General features: G+C 42.1%; 5 protein-coding genes across 12 annotated transcripts in view; 4 read left to right on the forward strand and 1 right to left on the reverse strand.

Moving 5' to 3' along the window:
* Positions 1-3,323, forward strand: part of epn3a (epsin 3a) — a 26,173-nt gene extending 22,850 nt beyond the window's left edge. For all 7 annotated transcript variants that reach the window (XM_063220989.1, XM_063220971.1, XM_063220979.1 and 4 more), the window contains 2 exons: positions 1,278-1,508; positions 1,966-3,323. In XM_063220989.1, coding sequence (XP_063077059.1) covers positions 1,278-1,508; positions 1,966-2,285 — 551 coding nt within the window. In that variant the 3' untranslated portion in view covers positions 2,286-3,323. The remainder of the gene's footprint in view (positions 1-1,277; positions 1,509-1,965) is intronic.
* Positions 2,298-5,562, reverse strand: arl16 (ADP-ribosylation factor-like 16). Of its 2 annotated transcripts, none has more exons than XM_063221029.1 (5): positions 5,343-5,524; positions 5,187-5,244; positions 4,493-4,609; positions 4,180-4,295; positions 2,298-3,998 (listed from the first exon to the last, which is right to left on the reverse strand). In XM_063221029.1, the coding sequence occupies exons 1-5, from the start codon at positions 5,402-5,404 to the stop codon at positions 3,833-3,835; spliced, it is 519 nt and encodes a 172-aa protein (XP_063077099.1). In that variant the 5' UTR covers positions 5,405-5,524; the 3' UTR covers positions 2,298-3,832. The 2 variants fall into 2 exon arrangements, with proteins under 2 accessions (XP_063077099.1, XP_063077105.1); XM_063221035.1 differs by having other exon boundaries at positions 2,299-3,998; positions 5,187-5,243; positions 5,464-5,562.
* A 43-nt stretch (positions 5,563-5,605) lies between these two features.
* Positions 5,606-10,196, forward strand: fn3krp (fructosamine 3 kinase related protein). Its single transcript, XM_063221007.1, has 6 exons — positions 5,606-5,929; positions 6,319-6,470; positions 7,599-7,690; positions 7,849-7,931; positions 8,290-8,412; positions 9,094-10,196. The coding sequence occupies exons 1-6, from the start codon at positions 5,678-5,680 to the stop codon at positions 9,430-9,432; spliced, it is 1,041 nt and encodes a 346-aa protein (XP_063077077.1). The 5' UTR covers positions 5,606-5,677; the 3' UTR covers positions 9,433-10,196.
* Positions 10,197-11,290: 1,094 nt separating this feature from the next.
* On the forward strand, positions 11,291-15,801 carry LOC134467094 (dihydropteridine reductase-like). The gene is made up of 7 exons (XM_063221018.1): positions 11,291-11,644; positions 12,049-12,141; positions 12,232-12,328; positions 12,445-12,585; positions 12,836-12,944; positions 13,184-13,267; positions 14,632-15,801. The coding sequence occupies exons 1-7, from the start codon at positions 11,552-11,554 to the stop codon at positions 14,729-14,731; spliced, it is 717 nt and encodes a 238-aa protein (XP_063077088.1). The 5' UTR covers positions 11,291-11,551; the 3' UTR covers positions 14,732-15,801.
* Positions 15,802-16,131: 330 nt separating this feature from the next.
* Positions 16,132-21,770, forward strand: part of tbcd (tubulin folding cofactor D) — a 50,139-nt gene continuing 44,500 nt past the window's right edge. The window contains exons 1-6 of the mRNA XM_063221042.1: positions 16,132-16,780; positions 16,894-16,944; positions 17,120-17,217; positions 17,478-17,579; positions 21,329-21,475; positions 21,670-21,725. Of these exons, the coding sequence (XP_063077112.1) occupies positions 16,600-16,780; positions 16,894-16,944; positions 17,120-17,217; positions 17,478-17,579; positions 21,329-21,475; positions 21,670-21,725 (635 nt within the window). The 5' untranslated portion in view covers positions 16,132-16,599. The remainder of the gene's footprint in view (positions 16,781-16,893; positions 16,945-17,119; positions 17,218-17,477; positions 17,580-21,328; positions 21,476-21,669; positions 21,726-21,770) is intronic.

Here is a 21,770-nt window from a genome sequence, read left to right on the forward strand (position 1 = left end):
CAAAATAACTCGCATGATATGCACACGTAGAGCAACAAGCAAAAATATTTTTTCAGCTTTGAAGCTATTTAGGGCCCCAAAGGCCCTACCTTTTTAAAGAAGAAAATGCAGCATGATTGGATGACGACCACAGATGTGACTTTTGTTTTGTTGCAAACAAACCCAACCTGATATTGACCTTCATGGGGAAATTGCACATACGGCTTTGTCACAATGACCGAACATCGGTGCAGCTTCAGCCCTTTTGTCCCGGTTCTGTCCATGTGTCTCTTCCACAGAAGTACTTTGTCCTATAGCAGGGACACCATTAGAAACTGCACACCCCTCTTCCTTCAAGAATCTATACCGCACATGGCTGAGCTGAGGTCTGAGACTGGTGTTGATGCTCCCCCTTTAATTGCAAAAATACTAGAAAACTGTGCGTCTCCTCCACATTTCTTCACCTTCTGTGAAATATTAAATATTATGAAATTGATTTTTTTTCTTTCAATTTTCTTGATTTGAAATTGAAATTGCAGTGCCCCCAGTGCATTAATGCATTTGTGTTCATTTAAGTACACAATATTTGAAAAATGTGACGCCTTTTTAAAGACACTGCTATTATTTTGAATACAACTGTATCTGTATTGTGCAACTGGGTTCAGGCAAGAGACTTGTGTTGCTGATTTAATCCTTCTCTAATACAAGGCTCTTCTCTCACTGTGCATTGCTTACTCCTGGCTGCTTTCACCCCCCCCATCGCATCCCGAACCAGTGCTGCCTTAAGGCTGTATAATGAGGCTCTCTATGTTGGAGTTTTTTCTGCATGCTCTGCAGGAGTGGATCTTTTTACAGCTCCTGCAGAAAGCAAAAGGCCTGCTGGTGCACCCCAGCCCCCTCTCCTCCTCCCCCCAAGCTGGCAGCACCTCAGGTAGCCCATGTGCCCAGTCTCCACCCCCTCCCCCTGTCAACAGCAGCAGGAGCAGCAGCAGCCTTTGTAGTTGGGTACAGTTCAAGAGTTCACAAACATATTTGGAATGTCGTGTTTGTGTGCTACAGTAGACCAACGTCCTTCTGACCCAAAATCCTGTCCGCAAAGATCTGATTGATTGGATTTTTCAGATTCAGATTGGAATAAAAATATGGACTTTTTTGCATTTTTAGTTGCTATGTTCTGTTTTGAATTGCTGTATTTTGCCTCGGGTAAATTTGCCTGTTCAGAAAACAAAACAAAAAAAAGTATATGTTTAGGCATTGAAGGTTCACGCCGCATACTGTGTGTTAATTTAATTTCTTAGATGCAGACCTCTTTGACGACGCCATGGATGGCGGGCAGGTGAACGGGCATGACGGGAGCAGCCCTGAGCCGTTCGATATGTCTCGACTAGGAGAGAGCCTGGCCGACCCCAAGCCCCGGGCCTGTCGCACCCCCGAGGCCTTCCTGGGTGTTGCAGGCGCGTCGCTAGTCAACTTGGACTCACTCATTCCCACCAGCCCCGCCCCCAAGACCTTGAACCCATTCTTGACAGGTGATAGAAAATATGCATATGTCACAGTAGTAATATATATTAATAATACTACTACTACTACTACTACTACTACTACTACTACTAATAATAATAGTAATATAGAAATGTATAATTCAAACCTTGAATCCATTCTTGACCGGTGATGCAAAATATGCCTAAAAGGTATAGTAATGTAAACACAGGAGATATAGTAATGTTTAATGTGTAATTCATGACACGCAGAAAGATGGCTTGATTGATTACTTGTCGACATATTGGCACGCCCTCTTGCTTGTTTTGTGCATTATGAAAAAAAGCAATGTGATATCCTTACATCGCCGTAAACATATGATAAGCCTGTCCAGGACTGATTGATTGAATCTTTTTCAATTAGCACCTGTATTTTTCTTTCATTTCCAGGCAGTATAGCTGTGTCATTTGTTTATTGACGTTTTGGTTGTGCGTGTATGTTGTCCAGGTCCAGCTCCCCCAGCAGCGCCCTCCAATCCATTCCAGAGCGAGCAGCCCCGCCTCACCCTGAACGAGATGCGCCCCCTCGCCACCTCTCCGGTGCCCCAGCCTGGCTCGCTGCCCTACAGTGCCTCGCTGCCTCTGCCCTCCAACCCGCAGCCCTCCTCTCTGCCCTCCTCCCTCACCCAGCCCGCCGGCGGCGCCGCCGCTGCCCCCAGGCCCCTGGATCTGCCCGGCAACCTGCCCCAGCCGCTGCTGCCCCTCTCCTCCGCCGGCGCGCTGGGACCCCCTGGAGCCGACCCGCAGAACCAGAATCCTTTCCTCTGAGGCCCAATATCTCCTCTCTCTCTCCCTGGCCGGACCCAACCCGTTCCTCCCAGGCAAAGCTGTTTGTAGGTCATAATCTCAGGCTGCTCAGTTGGCCCTGATGGGAGAGGGGAAAAAAACGCTGTAGTTTTTTTTCTTTCTTTTTTCGTTTTGTTGTCACGACCCCTAAATGTCAATAGACCTGTAGAGAACAACTGGAACTAAAAAGTCAATACTGACAGCTATGTTTAATAACCATGAGTTTTATATGGGCTTAACTATGTTCACATACTTTGCTATCTTACTGTTATCTCTCGTCAGCCGGTGTGGCTCTGTTGCAGGAGACGCATCGGCCAGCGAGGGAAGAGACACAAATGAATGCACAAACGGGGGGGTTACGGTAGATGAGATCCATGTCGATTGGAACCAAGTCAAATGGTTCCAATGGTCTTTTTTTGCAAGATGGTTTTTAATACTTTCTGCAATGCCACGAGAACAATTTACTCACAACATGCTTCAGCTGATTTCACTGATGGCTCCACGCACTGTGCTGTCCTGATCAATACTGAATGTACACACCTCACTATGCGTCTCTGCTCACACCCCTCCCTGGCCAACACCTCATGCCCCCATGATCCAGACCGCCTCTGGATTGGCTGCACTGACTGGGCCTTCTCTCCCCTCACACTCTAGGCCGGGAGTAACTAACGCCTGAGAACAAAACGGCAAAGGGAGATGCGCCAAAAAAAAAAAAAACTCATCTTGCATAACGAGACCCGGCTAGCTGGATAAAAGCGACTTAAGTAATGTTAAGAATTTGCTATAGAGGAGAGGGAGTTTAGGAGAATGAATTTGTGAGTGCGTGGGTGCGTGTGTGTGTGTGTGTGAGTGAGTGTGATGATGGGGAAGAGTATGGAACATGACACTGATTACTGATATTTTTTCAGAGAATGAAGCTACTGCAAAACCATCGTGCTAACAGAATGTAAGAAAAACGTGAGAATGTGTCGCTGTATGAACCATTGCTCTTGAAATATAAGGATGCAGTTAACAACTCAATTTTAGCACTTGCAGTCATTTATTCAGTGTATATAATAGTTTCTCCTCAGTCAGTTGTCTTGACCTAAACAATGGCACAATGGCATTGAGATCACTTTATCTCAAGGTTGACAGTTTTACTTTGCATATCATGTTAGTTTTTGGCGTTGTACCTTTTATTTATGAACAATCTTGTTTTTCCCACTTTTATTATGATTCTACCCACCATACTACATAAGATCCAACAATATGTTAACTTAACAGTAGTTCATTATGGGATCTCGACGCCAACTATACATTTACCAGAAAAGGGACCCTACATTAAGTGATATTCTGTTTTGCCCTTTTCAGAAACTGTGTTTTAGAACCTCAAGATTGGGACATGCATTTCCGGGGATGGTGGTGTGCATCCCATATACATCACTGACACTGAGCTTGCTCTGTCAGTCTATTGGTCCACCCGACCAGGGGTTGGGGTTTGCGGTGGTGGTCCAAAACAATTCCAGAGAGATTTTTCCCCAAGCCCCGATTCAAGTCCGAGACAGGCTTTCTAACCAGCTCAAGACCTCTTTAAGTCCTTGTCCAGAGCGTGCGCTCACCTCCAGTGTAGTAACAGACTGAGAGGCAGAGGCGATGATGTCATCCATTCTGAAGAGTGATTTCATTTCAGTCAGGGTCATGGTGCAGGGCATATCTCTGAAAAGGAAGAAAGCACAAAATAAATACAATATGAACTTCTGGGGAAGATGTGCCTTATGATATTTGTTGCTCTGTATAACCTGGCCCTGAGGATATGTGAACCTCAACTTCCAAGGGAAATGCATCTTCTGTTAAAGGTATACTGAGGGCCCCTATCTGGGAGTTTGACGGGTCTCACCTCTTGTTGAAGAGCACAAGAACTGAAGCATTGCTGAGAGGCTCGGCTGACAGGACGGACAAGAGCTGGATGCAAGAGGAGGATATCTGAGTGATGTTGGCTGAATCCACCACGAACTGTAATGGAATAAAATTGCACATTCACGCAGTGCCCTAATAAAGTAATATTAATATGTATGCCGTAAGTGGGAGAAAAAGAATGATCACAATTGGTGCAATAAAGGTGCATTTATTTACTGTGCAGCTTAAATTGTTATTTAACTAAGCAGTGAGTGGACACATCAATACATCGATGGGGAAAACTGCTGACTCACAATAACATTGGAGACGTCTGTGTAGAAGCTGTGCCAAATAGGGCCCATGCATCCTCCCAGCTCTCTCACGGTTATCCTCTTCTTCTTTAGATTCAAGTCCGTGAGATTGGTGCCAACCTGTGATAGAGAATATGAATCCTGTAACTCTCGTCCTCGGACGTACCGTAGGCTACGTTGTAGAACCATTATGCCCCGTGTACATCAAGCGCTACCAACGCGACCGGGTAGCTGGGGTAGTTGAAGAAGTTTCGCCATGAATTCGTTTTATTCGCTCTGGACGCTGCACTGACATGTTTGATTCAGCTAATCACATAACGGCTCTGTCTTGACAGCCTGGGACATTCCTCGATAGGTTTGATAGATTTGTTTTCGCCGAACAGCGTCATAGCGAATTCGCTTAAGATTAGCTTGAGTTTAATCGTCAAAAGTCGCCCTGGTCGCTCAAGAAGCTTCGCCCCTGGCGAATTCGCTCCGGTAGCGCTGGTCGCGCACCCTCCATAGAGAATGAATGACTTCCGTCGCTTCATTCGCGTTGGTCGCTCCCGATGTACACGGGGCATTAGATCTCTACAACATGGGCTGTGCACAAACGTCACTAATATTCGATGACCAGAGCACATTCAGGGAACAACGCCTGTTAAATGGCGAGGCAACCACACGCAGAATGATTACTAAATTGCGTTGATATACTTACTGTGGGAAGTGTGACTGGAGTTTCTTCCAGGTCAACTAGCTGGTCTCGTTGGCATAGCTGTGAATAATGTTAAAGAAAACACAAAGAAGGCAAGCAAATAATTATGATAGCTGACTTCACTGTAAGAAAACTTCTGTGCAGGATGATGAAAGGATATTTTGTAAACGTTTGAGTAGCAGGGTTTTCCCGACACCAGTCGCGCCAAGCAACAAACACATGATTTCGATGTTCGGTTGGATTATACTGCGATTACATTGTCATTTTGTGACATAAACACCATTTTATTCCCTGTTCTTCCAGCATTAGCCAAATAGGCTAATCTTGTTACCACAACGAAACCGCATCAGGGAGGGCCCAACGTCCATAGCTCGAAGCATGTGTCAATCACCGAGTCATGTTTTCATTGGTTAGGAAGCAAATCAGGTGACCCGGAATCATAACAAGCAGTAATTCCATAGAGTTCACGATGTAAGAACTTCAGCTCATGCCATATGTGGGGCTACTTTATTGACCTGTTTTCCCTCGGTTATCGTGGATTTTGCAACATATTCTATACAATCGTGTACAACATTAATGTGATTGCAACAGCAGATTACGGAATAATGGAAGCTCAGTTAAAAAGAGAGCTGGGAACAACGATATTGAAAGCCACTGGTCATTCAGGGGGTGGATGCATCAACGAGGGCCACAGTTATGACACTGACAACGGACGAGTTTTTGTGAAGATAAACCACAAGAGCGAGGTAATTAGCAGTTGTCTGTGTTCGCATTGTGTGGTGATATGATAACAAATGCAAACCTCATAACAAAGACACATGACACAGGTAGAGATCCAAAAGGAAATTGCATGGTTTTGCATTCAAGAACCCTAGCTGTACGTGCTGAGCATACCTGTGTGCATAATATAATATAATAACATCCTGTTGAAACAAATTGCTAGGCCAAATCAGAGCCAAGTCCTTGTAAGCCAATAGTGTAGTTACAGTGTTACAGTTTAGTCATGCTTGTGCAATTAATTCTAACAGCACTGCCATTTCAAATTCCTCTTGCAACTTGCAGTGCAAGATATCAAGTTAACGTTATGAGTGCATTAAGTCCGGTCACATTTTCTTTGTCGTGTTTTCTTTGGAAGGCTTTGCGGATGTTCAAAGGGGAGATGGTGAGCTTGGAGGCCATACTGCAAACAAATACTGTGAAAGTCCCTAAACCGCTGAAGGTCATTGAACTTGAGCGCGCTGGATCTGTACTTGTCATGGAACACGTGGACATGAAAAGCCTGAACAAGTATGCCACCCACCCTGCTTTTAGGAAAGATGGCTGGTAGCTCATAAAGTCGCACTACAGCATCTTCACAGAAATGTTGGGTCTTGGGTCAGTTCAGTTCGACAAAAAGGCTAACCCAAGCTACTCCAAGTAGGCCTAGGAAACAAAATAATGATATTAAAAAGCCTTTACCTTTGGCTATATCATTATTTTAAAAAGCCAATATGTTTTGACCACACAGGTGTTCATCTGGGCTTAGAGTATGGCACCAATTTGCTCAGTGCACATGTCCCCAAGCCAGCACATCACCCACACATACAAATTGGAAACTTCACTGATGACCAGGGGTTACAGGGGGAATCGCCATAGTTGGGGCTCTGGTCTGGGGTCTAGCGGACGGATGTTGTATTTGGCCTGGTTACTTTCATACCAGAATTGAACTGTAGATAAGTAGGACAAATTAAGTGGTTTGGTCACCCCTTGTGCACACTTTCAGCATTTGGTGTGCATCAAACATTCCATTAGAAGCAATGTTCAATTCAAATGTTTGACAGCTTCAACCAAGACAGACTCTGACTCACTGAGATAATGGTCGAGTGATAAAAAGGAAATCAGCTGTATAGTTTTCTTTGATGGCAACTTTTATAATGAGTTGTCATAGGTCTTCTTGCCATCAGGAAAATTAGTCTGTCTATTACACTACATAAATTGTATTGTTTTTCCAATTCTAAAAATATACAGTACATTTTTTGCACAGAATTGAAAAGTTTGAAGAAAGATTTGTTGCTTGTGATGTGTTGTAATGCAATATGAGATTATTTGCGGGGAATAACTAAGTCCCTGACCGAGCTGGCCCAATTTACCCCCTGTGGATGCTTTTTAAAAATTATTATTATTATTATTATTGTTATTATTTAAATGCCAGTACATTGTCATTTTAAAGACGTCTGCTTTGTGCATGTCATGGATGCTTACAAAAGGCATACATAGAGGATGACATAATGTGCCCTTAAAATGCTAAAACTTTGATGTGCTCCTTAACATTTAATTTTCATCCTGTTGTGAGGACACACTCTGTGTCCCATTTAAAATTCTCCCCAGGGGCTGAAGTGGTCTGACGCATGCATGTATATTTGTCTACATGCGCAGGTTCTCTACCCAGCTGGGGGAACAATTGGCCGAGTTGCATCTTCACAACCAAAAACAGAAGGAGAGGCAGAGCAGAGAGGAGCAGACTGTCGGTAATGCACTGCATCCTTGCCTCAAAAAACGGATTCTGCTGCCATCTAGTGGGCAATTGGTGTAACTGTAAGCCACCGCCCTCAACTACCACATTCTTAGGAGCCATACTATAATGTAATTTACTTAACTTATATTATTTCACTGTTTTTACATCCAGGCAAAGGATCTGGGCAGTCTGAAGTGCCCGTCATTGACAAATTTGGGTTTGATGTTCCAACCTGTTGTGGATACCTTCCACAGGTCAGTTGTAGTAAAATAACAGGATCAGTTTGGACATATTAATAATTAATGCAAACAGAAATGTTTAATACTGTACCACAGATTTGTTACAGTCATTAGCCTGTTTAAAACATACAGTATTGCACCCCTCTGTATAAACGTTGTTGTTGTTGTTGTTGTTGTTGTTGTTGTTGTTGTTGTTGTTGTTGTTGATGTTGATGTTGATGTTGATGATGAGTATTGAAAATAACAGGTTGAATATTTGTATATGAAAAAAAATCATTATCTTATTAAAATGTATCCAAACGTGTATAACAACTATTAAGTTGTAAAACTACAGTGACTAAAGTAATCTAATGTTTCTTCAATTTCTCTTTAGAATAATGAGTGGCAGGAGGACTGGGTGTCCTTCTATGCACAGCAGAGGCTTGGCCATCAGCTCAGCATGGTGGAGAAGAGCAACGGGGACAGAGAGGCCAGGGAGCTCTGGTCCCAACTCCAGGTACTCTACAGCTAGGAGTAGTGCAGATCACCGGGCAGCTGTGGCCTAATGGTTAGGGAGTTGGACAGTAGATCAGAGGGTTTCAGGTTCAAATCCCACCCTTACCTCTCCCTCCTGCACTCCATGGCTGAGGTGCCCTTGAGCAAGGCACCTAACCCCACACTACTCCAGGCACTGTAACCAATACTCTGTACGGTAAATAACTGTAAGACATTTTGGATAAAAGAGTCAGCTAAATGGAATGGAATGGAATTACTAGTTTCCCTTATATCTACAAAATTATATTGTAATTCATTCACCATGGCTGAAAGATGTTTGTGTTTTTGCCGTGTGAATTCACACATAGTTTGCATGCTTACCAAATTCTTGACATATTGTGATGTACTGTATACTTCAGTTCCTTTGACCTTTGACCATGTTTGAGGGTCATACAGTATGTGTAAAGCCAACATTGTTTTGAAATATATAACCTTGCTCTTTGAGCTAGTGTTCTATTCATTTTCGTTAAAAAAACTCTTAAGTAAACCAGACTCTCCATTTCAAGTCAGTGCTTTCTCTCTCCTCACTCCTGGCTCTTCTTTTTGCTCTCCCTCCCTCTCTCTCTCTCTCTCTCTCTCTCTCTCTCTCTCTCTCTCTCTCTCTCTCTCTCTCTCTCTCTGCAATTCCACTCCGTATGCACAGCTGAAGATTCCCCAGTTATTTGATGGCGTGACAGTCGTCCCGGCGCTCGTCCACGGCGACCTGTGGGGGGGCAACGTAGCCGAGTGCTCTGAGGGCCCGATCATCTTCGACCCCGCATCCTTCTACAGCCACTCTGAGTACGAGCTGGGCATTGCGGGCATGTTTGGTGGCTTCAACAAGTCCTTCTACACGGGGTACCACAACAGGATCCCCAAGGGACCCGGGTTTGAGAAACGACAGCAGCTCTACCAGCTCTTCCACTATCTCAACCACTGGAACCACTTTGGCGGCAGCTACCGAGGCTCCTCCATACGCATCATGAAGGACCTGGTAAAGTAAGCATGGGGTGGTGACCGTGACCAATAAAGCTACAGACGCTCCTCAGTACTTATCATGCAGGACCTGGTAAAGTAAGCATGGGGTGGTGACCGTGACCAATACTGCTACCGAGGCTCCTCCATACGCATCATGAAGGACCTGGTAAAGTAAGCATGGGGTGATGACCGCGACCCATAAAGCTACAGACGCTCCTCAATACTTATCATGCAGGACCTGGTAAAGTAAGCATGGGGTGATATTTAAATGTAAATATTATTTAATACCCCACTCACCCCACCCACTGAACATGGCACTTCTGGCAAAAAGATTTAAGGCACTTAATTCCACATTCAAGCTAAAATAACTAGTGTTTGAAGATACATATGGTCCATAGTACTTTTGAGTGAATGCAGGACAGTTATGCTTGATGTGTGGTGATTTTAATGATTTCACTAGCATTCCGCTTGCCCTGGCTGAAAAGGGTTGATGGTGGCAGTACTGGAGAGCTATAGCCTGCAGTATTTAAGTAGACACGTGTGTGTCGTGAACTATTAGCTACAGTATTTTCCTTCATTTGGAATTATGAAAATAATAGAGAGATTTAAAAAAGGCTAATTGTAAGATGTTGCAGCACTAATAACAAAACATTTCCATGCCAAATAACAGTTACAATGCCTCTCACTGGTGTTAGAATGCTAACACATACAGTAATAACCCATCATGACATGGTTGGAGGAATGAACACAAGTGTGACCATTAATCCTAATAAAATCCGGCTGAAAACATTTTGTCTTATCTTGTCTTTCTTTCTTTTAAAAGCTTGTTTTAGTCATGAGTAAGTGGCTGGGTAGCCATGGGGAAGCTGCTAGGGTGTTTGGGTTGTATCGGGGGTTGCTGGGCTGATTCCCAACACCAGCTGGGAGTTGGATGGGGGCAGAAACAGAAACACTATAACTAAAAATGGCAAATATGGATACCACTGTTTGATAAAACAGCAAATATGGATTACCAATGTACAGCTGCACTATATAATAATAATAATAATAATAATAATAATAATCATGATGATGATAATAATAATGATAATAATAGCAATCATTGATTATGATATAACAATAATTGATGATGATAATAAATTAATGGTTATTTCATAGTAAATGATGTCATGACTAGAAGAGAACATGATTTCCATGATGTCTGAGACAAAACCTTGATAATGAGTTACACAGTGTCCTTTGCCTGCACACAGCCAAATAGATCTCATTTTGTACATTATCAAAAGTGGTCTGTCAGCATGTGCCTCTGTTCAGAAAGTCTTGTCCTGTTACAAAAACATGACTGTACACCAGTGGTGTAGTCTACGTAGAACGTGGGTATACGGAGTATACCCACTTCTAAATCTCAGGGATTTGTATACCCACTTAAAATTGGTTGATCCATTGTTTTGAATAGCATAAATACAGTATACTCACTTCAAAAAATGCTCAAATAGGCCTACCCACCATAAAAAAGTTGACTACACCACGCACAGTGCTTCAAAAATGATAATGGGTATTATATTATATCTTGGAGATATAATTGTTGTTGCATGAAGTTGCCTACATAATTGGTGAAAAAGCAGTGGTAATAACTAATTGCTGATATTGTTCACATTATTTGTGTAAAATGTATTATAGGCCTAGGCTATATTACACTTCCAACACACAATTTTAGTACTGGTACTTTTAACGTGTCTCTCTGATCATTCCATGACAACAGACCTAATATTAGTTTAAGTTATAAGTTATGAAGTTAACAATAGTTTATGCCACAGATTTGTCAATGAAGAAAGGGGCTGTGGCTGACTCCTTCTTTGAATTCCCATGAGGAAATCGTCATTTCCGACTGGAACGCGCTTCTTCGTTGTTGGTAAACTGTCCCCACGTTGTTTCCGTAGATGGCGATATCCACTGTGTCTCAACGACTGGATCCTTGTGTGACAGTAAAAATAACATAGATTTCTTGCTCATGTCACACGTGGCTGTGTAGTGTGCCTTTCGCGTACATCACCGTTTCACGTTGTTTGAAATAAAGCAATCAATCTAAAAACCGCAACCGCAGCTTCTCTGGATTCATTGGAGTATTCTACAGAAGTTGAGCCATGGCAGCCGCTGAAGTGCACAGGGTCATAGTTTACGGAGGAAAGGGAGCCTTGGGTGCCAAATGCGTGGAGTACTTCAGGTCAAAAAACTGGGTATGGAATTGCAAACATTGTATGTAAATGTATACATAAATGCATGTTGGTCTACCTCACCAATGCCAGTGCATAATGTCATGGAGTGGATCGCCATCCTGCAAAATTAGCACAGATTGTCACTGGGCAATTTACCAGCGGTTATTGTCTTCAATGTGACTTGTCAGTATTGTACTTTGAGTTGTATACTGTGGTAGGCTACTATCACTTTCTTTCTTTTCGGGGGGCAGGCAAGGCGTTGCAATGACAGTCTGTTTGTGTTTATCTGCCCGCAATGCGTTTGTGTCGTCTGCAGGGGGAGCCAAACACAGCGAGACACACACACACACACACACACACACACACACAGGAGGTCAGGCTGCCATCTCTGATTGCACTTGTTCTGTTCTGTATTCTGTCCGCAGTGGGTTGCGTGTGTTGATTTGGCTGCCAATGACCAAGCAGATGCCAACGTGTTGGTAAACATGACCGAAAGTTTCACGGAGCAATCAAGTCAGGTATTTACCAGATTCCTGCTCATTTGTGCCAACGAAACAGTTAGCAGATTGTATAGTTACACCTGAAAAATAATCGCAACTCCTTTGCAGGTCACCGGTGATGTATCTCAGTTGCTGGGGGAACAGAAAGTGGACGCGATCCTCTGTGTCGCCGGAGGATGGGCAGGTGGAAGTGCTAAAGCCAAAGGTTTGACAAGATTGCTTTAAATAACCTTTACTGTCTTTTGTCATGCTATTGTGTGTGTGTGTTTGATTGTTTGTGTGTGTCATGACACTGTTGCCTCCTCCTCATTCTGGGTCTAGTATTGTACAAGAATGCAGATCTAATGTGGAAGCAGAGCGTGTGGACATCCACCATCTCCAGTCATCTGGCAACAAAGCACCTGAAAGATGGAGGCTTGCTCACTCTGGCAGGGGCAAAGGCGGCCTTAACTGGAACTCCAGGTAACTCCATATCTGGTCATACAGCGGCTTATCCCCACTGTAACCTGGGTCTGCCTATACTGCACACAATTCTGCAACCAAGTCGGACTGGCCAAGTTACCTGTCCCTGCCAAAGAGTTGATTTACAAGGCAACTTGGCCAGACCAAAGCTTGCGGAGCTTTTTAGTCAAGTTAGCCAGGCCATCCCTGTTGCTATCACTGAGCTTGAACCCCCACCCCCCCTCTCTCTCTCTCCGTTTTCTCTCCACAGGGATGGTGGGATATGGCATGGCCAAGGCTGCTGTCCATCAGTTGTGCCAGAGTCTGGCCGGGTCGAACAGTGGCCTCCCCTCCGGCGCTGCTGCCGTTGCTATTCTACCGTAAGTAGTTAGTATGGCTGATCTCTGTCTGACTGAGGGGCAGCATTGATTCTGATTAGATGAAGAGAGTGGTAAGACTGTAGGTTAGACTGTAAGAAGGTGTTTAAATTAGTGAACTATAATATGGTGGCAGCTGATCCAGTTCATGTTAATCAGATTTAATGATTAATGTTGTTGTTCGACTTGGCAGTGTTGTACACTCTGTTTTAATTTGCGACCAATGTGAATGCTTCTTACAGAGTTACCCTGGATACACCTATGAATAGGACATTTATGCCGGAGGCAGATGTCAGCACTTGGACGCCACTTGAATATGTAGCAGAGTAAGTATTTTTGTGTTTCTTCAGTGAATGAACTATGAATGTTATGCAACTGTGGTAGTCGGGCAAAGCCTGGGTCTACCCATACTTCTTGTGCCTCTACACAAAATGTTATGACCAAGTTATTATCGCTGGCTGTTTATGTTCCCAAATTTTACATGGGATGCAGTTTGAGTGTGCTGTGTAATGGTCATTCAAACTGCCTCTGCTGCACTTAGATACTTCAACCTACAAATCAATGATACATTGTCATTCCAACCAATTATTACTTTAACAGTAGACCAATAATATCATAATAGGCCTGTCATCCAGCATATGGCTTAAATCCAATTAATTACCACGCCCATTAGCCCCACCAAATTCAAACTTTTTCCTGCTCCCAAGGCATCTCCTGTCTGCAGGTTCCAGGCTGCCCATAGGATTTTAGCACTAGCAACTGCAACCAAAATGCACTGCTCCAAACATAAAGGGAACACCAAAACAATGCAAGGCAACTCCAAGTCAATCATACTTTTGTGATACTAGCCCACCCAGTGAGGAAGCAACACTAATTATGAATACATTGTGCGTAAAGAGAACACCAAATCGATTCAATGTATTTAGTTTTTGCAGTAGTGTAGTAATGGCGCCGCCCTCATAACTGTGGACAATAAAGTGTATACCTACATCGTATTACTACACTTTTTGTCATTTTTGGCACAAATATTGCTCTGCATATGGCATCATTGTTTTAATTTTATAATGGTGCTTTTTGTGATTTTATTAGTGTGCATTGTTAATTACCCTGCTAGTGGACTGACTGACAATTTAATGACAATTGTGTCAGTGCTGAGCTCCGCATATCTCCAAAATGTTAATATTCTGTGGGTAATTTGTTTTGAAAAGACAATATATGGCATACCATGTCTACATTCCAAAAATAATCTTGGCCAATGTACAGTATTGTTGTATTGCATTATTGCAGGCATGTAAATCACTTTCCATTTTGCATTTTCTCATTGCATTTTTTATTCTGAGGGATGTACACGAGTAGTGTATGTAGAACTGATGTTGAAGTCTGTTTCTTGTGTTGCACCTAGCTCATAACATAGTCTTCACACTATAAGAGTGAAGATGGTATAGCACGTACAAAGGTGGTTAAACGGTATACGGTATAAACTAACTATATATGGTGTGTTAAACGGTATGCTGTATAAACTGTGCAGAAACTGTATGTGACAGTATTAGCTGAAAATATTCTGACAGTGAATGGAAACAAACAATTACGATCCCAACACATAGTTTGTAAGTACCAGTTGGTAGCATAAATGATGGTAGCAAGAAATGTATGAAGTGTTTTCTTTATAGTTAATTTTATTACATTCCAGATTATTCTTTAAGTGGACCACTGGAGAAGACAGACCAGCCTCAGGCAGCCTTGTACAGCTACTCACAGAGGCTGGCAAGACAGAGGCAGTACCTGTATGATGTTTGTAAGTGTGTGTGTGTGTATGTATGGGCAGTATGTATGAACATTTGCTTCAGTCTGTGACTCTTGGTGAGAGTACTACCTGGGTGTCAGTGTTTGCTATTTTACAAGTCATCTTCTTAGTTTACTGATGAGTTTAAGTACAGTATGCTTTATATTCAGTGATAGATTACATAATGTTTATCAAAGAATTTGATCTCACTGATGTCATCCAAGCCCTTCTTGTCATTCTCTTTGGGGTGTTGACTCTCTGGGATGTTACACTTTTTTCTTCTCACTTGCAGTCTTTGGTTCTTAATGTCTTTTCCAAGGCTTCAAACACAATGTTTTGGCTTGTTACCACAGATCAATGTTGAAAATCTGAAGTTTCTGAGACATCTCACGCCTTTTTAAGAATTTCAGTACAGGTGTGTATCTTACGTCGATGCCACTGTGAGTAACCAAGCCAGTGCTGATAAACATGACCAAGTCATTTAAGGAACAAACATGAGTGACGTATCATGTGTAATGTTAAACTGTCACACAGGGCAACACAAACCATAAGGCCCCTCTTGTGTTTGTGTAGTTGGCCTACTTACCAAAGCTTCAGTCTTAAACATCATTGAACCTTCAGATTTCAAAATAATGGTATATGAAATATGGGACATAGTTTGTAAAGTAACGACAGTATCATAACTTATATTCTACATGCCATATGATATCCGTGTTGTTGAAAGATGCACTGAACATAAATAATATGCAGCTGATTAAGCAATCATATACAAATCTATAAAACGTTGGAATTGTACTGTGCATTTTTAGTTCTGTACTTTTTTAAGCATGAAATTCAGGCAACACAAAATATTGCTCCAGTTATTGTTATTGTTTCTTGCAGGTCACTGTAGCAGATTTTTTTTTACAGCACTTGTCATCATGGTTTCTCCTAAAGCGGTTATTATTTATTTATCATTTTTATAGCAATGTGTTCATAATGTGTGGTCACAATGCGCTGCATCTGCTGTTTCCTTCAGTCACGGGTCTGTACTTCGTTCTTCTGCAGAATAAAACGCATTAACTGTTGTAATATTTTGTCCATGTTTGTTTTGGGATAATATTGTTTCATCCAAATAAATTAACAAATATGTGTAACTGTTAGGGGGCCTACTGTTATGGACAGAATATTAGAATAATGATATCAGCATGAGAATAACAGAGAAATATTGAACTCAAATAGAAGACTTGGGAAAACATGCTGAAGAGTTGTCGTTTTTCTGGTCAACTAATTTTTTACACAACCCCCCCAAATAAATAAATAAAATAACCCTGAAGCTTGAACATAATTTATACACAATCTGACTCAAGGGGGAGAATTGTGAGATGACAACCATGTACAGCAGTGAAGAACTGTGCTTTTAATTTGACATTCTGTGTGAACCGGAAGTTATTCCCATACAAAGAGCAGGAGCGGTTTGTCGTATGTCACATGAGATACCATAAATTAATAACGATAATAGTGTTGCCACGTAAAATTACAGCATATACTTGTATGCACAGCTCCACAATTACTGGAAATATCTGTTGATCGTGAAGAGTCCGATTTTCCTCCGTACAATCGTACTGTTATGCTTTGTGATGGTGAGTGAGGTAGGCATTCTGGAGAAGTGTCACACCCATACAAGTGGAGGCTATCGTTGCGCAGTTGGCTTTGCTTTCCTAGCCCGATTGTCACCGACTTTCAAATAACTGTCAGCGGCTGGGGCAGAATACATTGGAGTACCAGTACAACCACAGTGTCGTGCCAACACATTTTATATCGACACGGGCAGTTGACAGTTATCACTTGAGCGCCAATTTATTTAGAGAGCCATATCCCAAGATCCATATCCCAATGGCACTGGACTCAAGATCTGGTAATGGAGAAGATGGAGCGGAGGAAACCGAAGCGATTACTAAAGCCTGTGTTATTGATGGGTTCACCCACAGTGACGAAGCACGGTCACTTATCGCCAGTTTACCTGATGTTTACGAGCATTTGGCAAAAACCGAATCCACGATGCAAAGATTCCTGGGTAAGTCGTTGTTCTCATGCACTCACCCCGAGTTTATTAGCCTGCGGATTATCTAGCCTATTGAAGTAGAGCATCACTTTAATGCTGACCGTATTTTCTATGTTGAACTACAGTTATAATGGATGCATACCTGGAGCAACCCCATCTTCTGGACCCACATTTAGGTAGGCCTATCTTGCCACATGTTTTTTTGTGTGTCTCCATGTTTATGCCCCCCTGCATTATTGACGTGGGCACTGCCATACCAGAGAGAGTGGATAATACTCCTAGAATCTCTGGCCATACATTGTTGTGATGGATAGCGATGATGATGTTGTTGACATCCCCTTGCCAATGCAGAATGGATGGTGAACATGTTGCTGGACTATATCAGGAGTGAGAAGACCCCGCCTCTTCTTCTTCACCTTGAATTCAAATTTCTCAACATCATCTCCAAGGCAAGTTCAGATGTTCCTTTAAGATGTGGCACATTAGTAATGTCACAAAGTTAGACATTATGACATCCATAGCCTGTTGGGCCTTTATTCTGCTGAAAAAAAAACTGAACTATGGCAGCCTTATAAAAACATTACTATGATGTAAAAGTAACAGATAAGGACTTTTTTTTTTTTTTACCATTTTGGTAATTATATGGTTATGACATAGGCTCTCCGCAAAGGGAGGATAATGTTTTCCTTTGGATGCGTTCATGATGCAGGTCAGAGGGTATAAGATCTTCATGCAGCTCTTGCCTCACGAGGTGGCAGATATGCAGCCTGTTTTGGACCTGCTCTGCAGACAAGACCCACAAGACTCAGAAGTAAGTAGCCTGCTTGTAGCCTTGGTTACCACCACCACACATGCTTGACTCAATCTCAAGCTAATTTGTTTGTCTTGGTCTCATCAGAGACAAACAGACTTGAGGATTGTTGGACCATGTTGCACAAATGACGCACCTTTGAAGAACTTTGAACTTTGAACCAAATATCTCTCTGACTTGCCATTTGTACAGCAATATGACATCAGCCATTTAGATATTGGCTTCCACTGCTAGGCAGGGCAGCCTTGGTGTAATAGGAATGATTAAAAGACACGATACGATACGATGATACTTTATTGTCAGTTTGCACTGAAATTCAGTTTGCATCCCTGAGCAACACTCGTTAAGTCGAAACAGAATACAGAAAACAGAAAAACATAGGCCTACACAATAACATCACATCACAAGACTATTGCACAGCTGACAAAACAAAAGACACAGGCCTATGTACAGGCAAACATACATACATACATACATACATACATACATACATACATACATATATTACATACAACCCACATAACTTGAAGATAATACCACCATGAAGTAATAAATACTATGTAGTCTTACAACTGATTTAGCAAAAGAATAGATTGATGTATGAAAGCATGTTTAAGTCTGTTGCGGTTGAAGCGGGGAACTCTGAAACGCCTACTTGAGGGTAATGGCTGATATTCTTGGTAGAGAGTGTGTGTGATATCTGTAGAGATGCATGTGGCCAGTCGGAGCATACTTTTATTATGGGCTTCCTGGAATAGGTTTGCTATGGGCAGCCCAATGATCTTAGAGCAGATTTTAATTTGCCGTTGGAGTTTTGCTTTATCTTTTACAGAGAGGCTATTATACCAAGCTGTACTGCAGTAAAGCATGACGCTCTGGATCACAGATGTAAAAAATAAGAAAATGATTTGGGCACTAGCACCAAAGGATCTTAATCTTCGCAGGAAGTATAAGCGTTGCTGTATTTTCTTACAGGTGAAATCAATGTGGTCAGTCCAAGTCAGATTTTGGTTGATCATAACACCCAGATATTTATAGGATGGGACTTGGCTGATGTCAGAGTCATGGATTTTTACGGGAGGTAGTTGGAGCTTGGGCGGTTTACCAAAAATTATCTCCTCTGTCTTTACTGTGTTAATAATGAGGTAGTTGTTATCACACCAATCAATTAACCAGTCCTTATAATATGGTTGTGACGTCATCGGTCGAATGCTCCATTCATTTCAACGGGCTCCCCAACGTTCGCACGTCTGTTATTTTTCGATAACGGACGGGTTGGTCTATAACAGACCGCTGTCAATGGCAACAAGACTTTTCACTGCTAAAGCGACTTTTCAACAAGACTCTAATCAGCTGCTGTGATAGACAACACCTGTTGTCCTGGCTACCTAGCTGTTGCCTAGCGGTGTTCCACAACGGCACTGTTTTGTTTTGCGCAGCAACACTCTTTTGACTTAACATTAAATAGGCCTAAAGAAATGTCCCCGCCATGTGTGAATCATTTAAGTAAATCCATATAATAAGCGGGTTAACTTTCGGCGACTCGGTCGCTTTGTGGAATAGCAGCACTTCAGAGAGAACAAGACCCCTCCGCTCCGCGTCGGGGTCTAAAGATTCTCTCTGTCGTGCTGCTATTCCACGGTAGCGACCTTCTCGCCGAACGTTAACCCTTACACATTGCCTTGGTACACGATAACACAAACAGTTACTGCCTAAAATGGGCTATAATGGTTCTCCCTCAATTTAATTAAAATAAAAAAAACTGTATCTGTCTGTGCAGTGTTGTTGCTTTTCTGTGCCATACAGTTGAACCAAAAGTAGTCAATATGGTTGACCCAAATAAATCAAACCACCTACCCAATGCAAAGGAGTGTACTCAAGTTTGGTCTCCTTAAGGGGCTGTTGTCCCTTCCTTTTTCTTCTCTTTTTGTCACGTTTGGTGGCGACTTGCTTAATATACAGTCCCAGGAAAAAGTTTGTACACCCTTTGAAATTTCCTATACCTTTCTGTCAAAATTGGTCATAAAACATGGTCTGATCTTCCCGAAAATCACAAGAAGGAACAACCAGAGTCTGCTTTAACTAATTCAACCCAAACATTTACAAGTTTTCATATTTTCATTGGCCATAAGATGTAAACATTCACAGGACAGCAAGGCATAAGTAAGTACACCCTTGCATTCAATTGGTTTTAACCCTAAGTTAGTCGCAATAACCTCAACCAGATGTTTCCTGTAGTTGCAGATCAGATTAACAAAACAATCTGGATGTATCTGGTCTCCCTCTTCTTTAGAAAACTGCCTCTCGTCAGCAAGGTTTGTGGGATGTCTGGAGTGCATAGCTTTCTTGACTTCATGCCATATAATCTCAATTGTTTTTTGTCAGGGCTTTGACTGGGCTATTCCAGAATGTGTATTTCATTATTATGTAGCCATTCTAAAGTCGATTTGCTTCTAAAGTATGGGTTGTTGTCACATTTCAGCACCCATACTCTTGTGTGCTTCAACTGTGTGACAGACTGCCTCACTTTTTCTGTAAAATATCTCGTTAAACTTCTGAGTTCATTGTTCCACTGATAATAGCAAACTGAAAAGGGCCTGAGGCAGCAAGGTAGCCGCATATAATGATGCTCCCGCCACCATACTCAAAGGTTGAGATGATGTTTTGGTGAAGGTTTGGTTCTCCAATTCTCCTCCAAACATGACATTGTGTGTTCCCCTGAACAATTCAACTTTGGTTTCAACGTTGGTCGACAGAATATTTTGCAGTAATTCTATGAAGCATATAAATGCTTTTTCGCAAACCTCAAAGGTGCAGCAATATTTTTTTGGACAGAAACCCCATTAATTTTAGATTGGCAGAATGAATCCCATTTTTAGCTATTCTTGGTTACATCTCCTCTTCTGAGTATGGTGGCGTGAGCATCATTATATGCGGCTACCTTGCTGCCTCAGGCCCTTGACAGTTTGCTATTATCAGTGGAACAATGAACTCAAGTTTATTGTGATATTTTACAGAAAAAACGTGAGGAAGTCTGTCACACAGTTGAAGTACACAAGAGTATGGGTCCTGAAATGTGACAACAACCTATACTTTAGAAGCAAATCGACTTTAGAATGGCTTCATAATAATGAAATACACATTCTGAAATAGCCCAGTCAAAGCCCTGACAAAAAACAATTGAGATTATATGGCATGAAGTCAAGAAAGCTAGGCCTATGCACTCCAGACATCCCACAAACCTTGCTGACAAGAGGCAGTTCTCTAAACAAGAAGGAGACAAGAGAAAAACAGATTGTTTTGTTAATCTGATCTGCAACTACAGGACAAGTCTGGTTGATGATATTGTAAAAAATGAGGGTTAAAATCTACTTAATGCAAGGGTGTACTTACTTATGCCTTGCTCTCCTCTGAATGGTATGGCCTTATGACCAATAAAAATATGATAACATGTAAATGTTTGGGTGGAATTAATTAAAGCAGACTCTGATTGTTCCTTCTTGAGATTTCCGGGAAGATCAGACCATGTTTTATGATCAATTTTGACAGAAATGTAAGACATTTCTAAGGGTGTACAAACTTTTTCCTGGGACTGTATGTACCATCGCCATCTACCACACCGATGGAACTCTCCTGGTCTCCTTAAGGGCCGTCTGCCTAACGCCACATGGGTCCCGGAAAAGTACAGTCTTGAATCGTCTCTACCTTATCCACTGTCTTTGGTTGAAACCCCTGACCTTCCTTTTCAGACATGGGAGACCCGCTACATGCTTCTCCTCTGGCTCTCCATGACCTGTCTCATCCCCTTTGACCTGTCTCGCCTGGACGGCAATTTGAACTCTGACCCTGGTCAAGTTCGGGAGTCCATCATGGACCGCATCCTGGCTGTTGCCAAGGTAATGGGTTCTCTCTTCCTTGAGTTCAACGTTGTTTATTTTTTATAGCTTACTGCTTTTGACTAATTTGCATTTACTGACAATTGTTATAAGTCACAGAAAAGTCATTTTTATTACATTATTAATTTTGTCATTACTGCATTATAATGATGTTCAATTAATAATAACCATAACATTGAACTTGTGCTTTACAGTCCTACCTGACAGTCAGCGACAAGTCCAGGGATGCAGCAGCAGTGCTTGTGTCAAAGTAAGAAAAAGATTTATTCATATGAAGAGTTCAGATGCAAAACCC

This window comes from Engraulis encrasicolus, chromosome 2 (assembly GCF_034702125.1).
Source record: "Engraulis encrasicolus isolate BLACKSEA-1 chromosome 2, IST_EnEncr_1.0, whole genome shotgun sequence".
Classification (NCBI taxonomy): domain Eukaryota; kingdom Metazoa; phylum Chordata; class Actinopteri; order Clupeiformes; family Engraulidae; genus Engraulis; species Engraulis encrasicolus.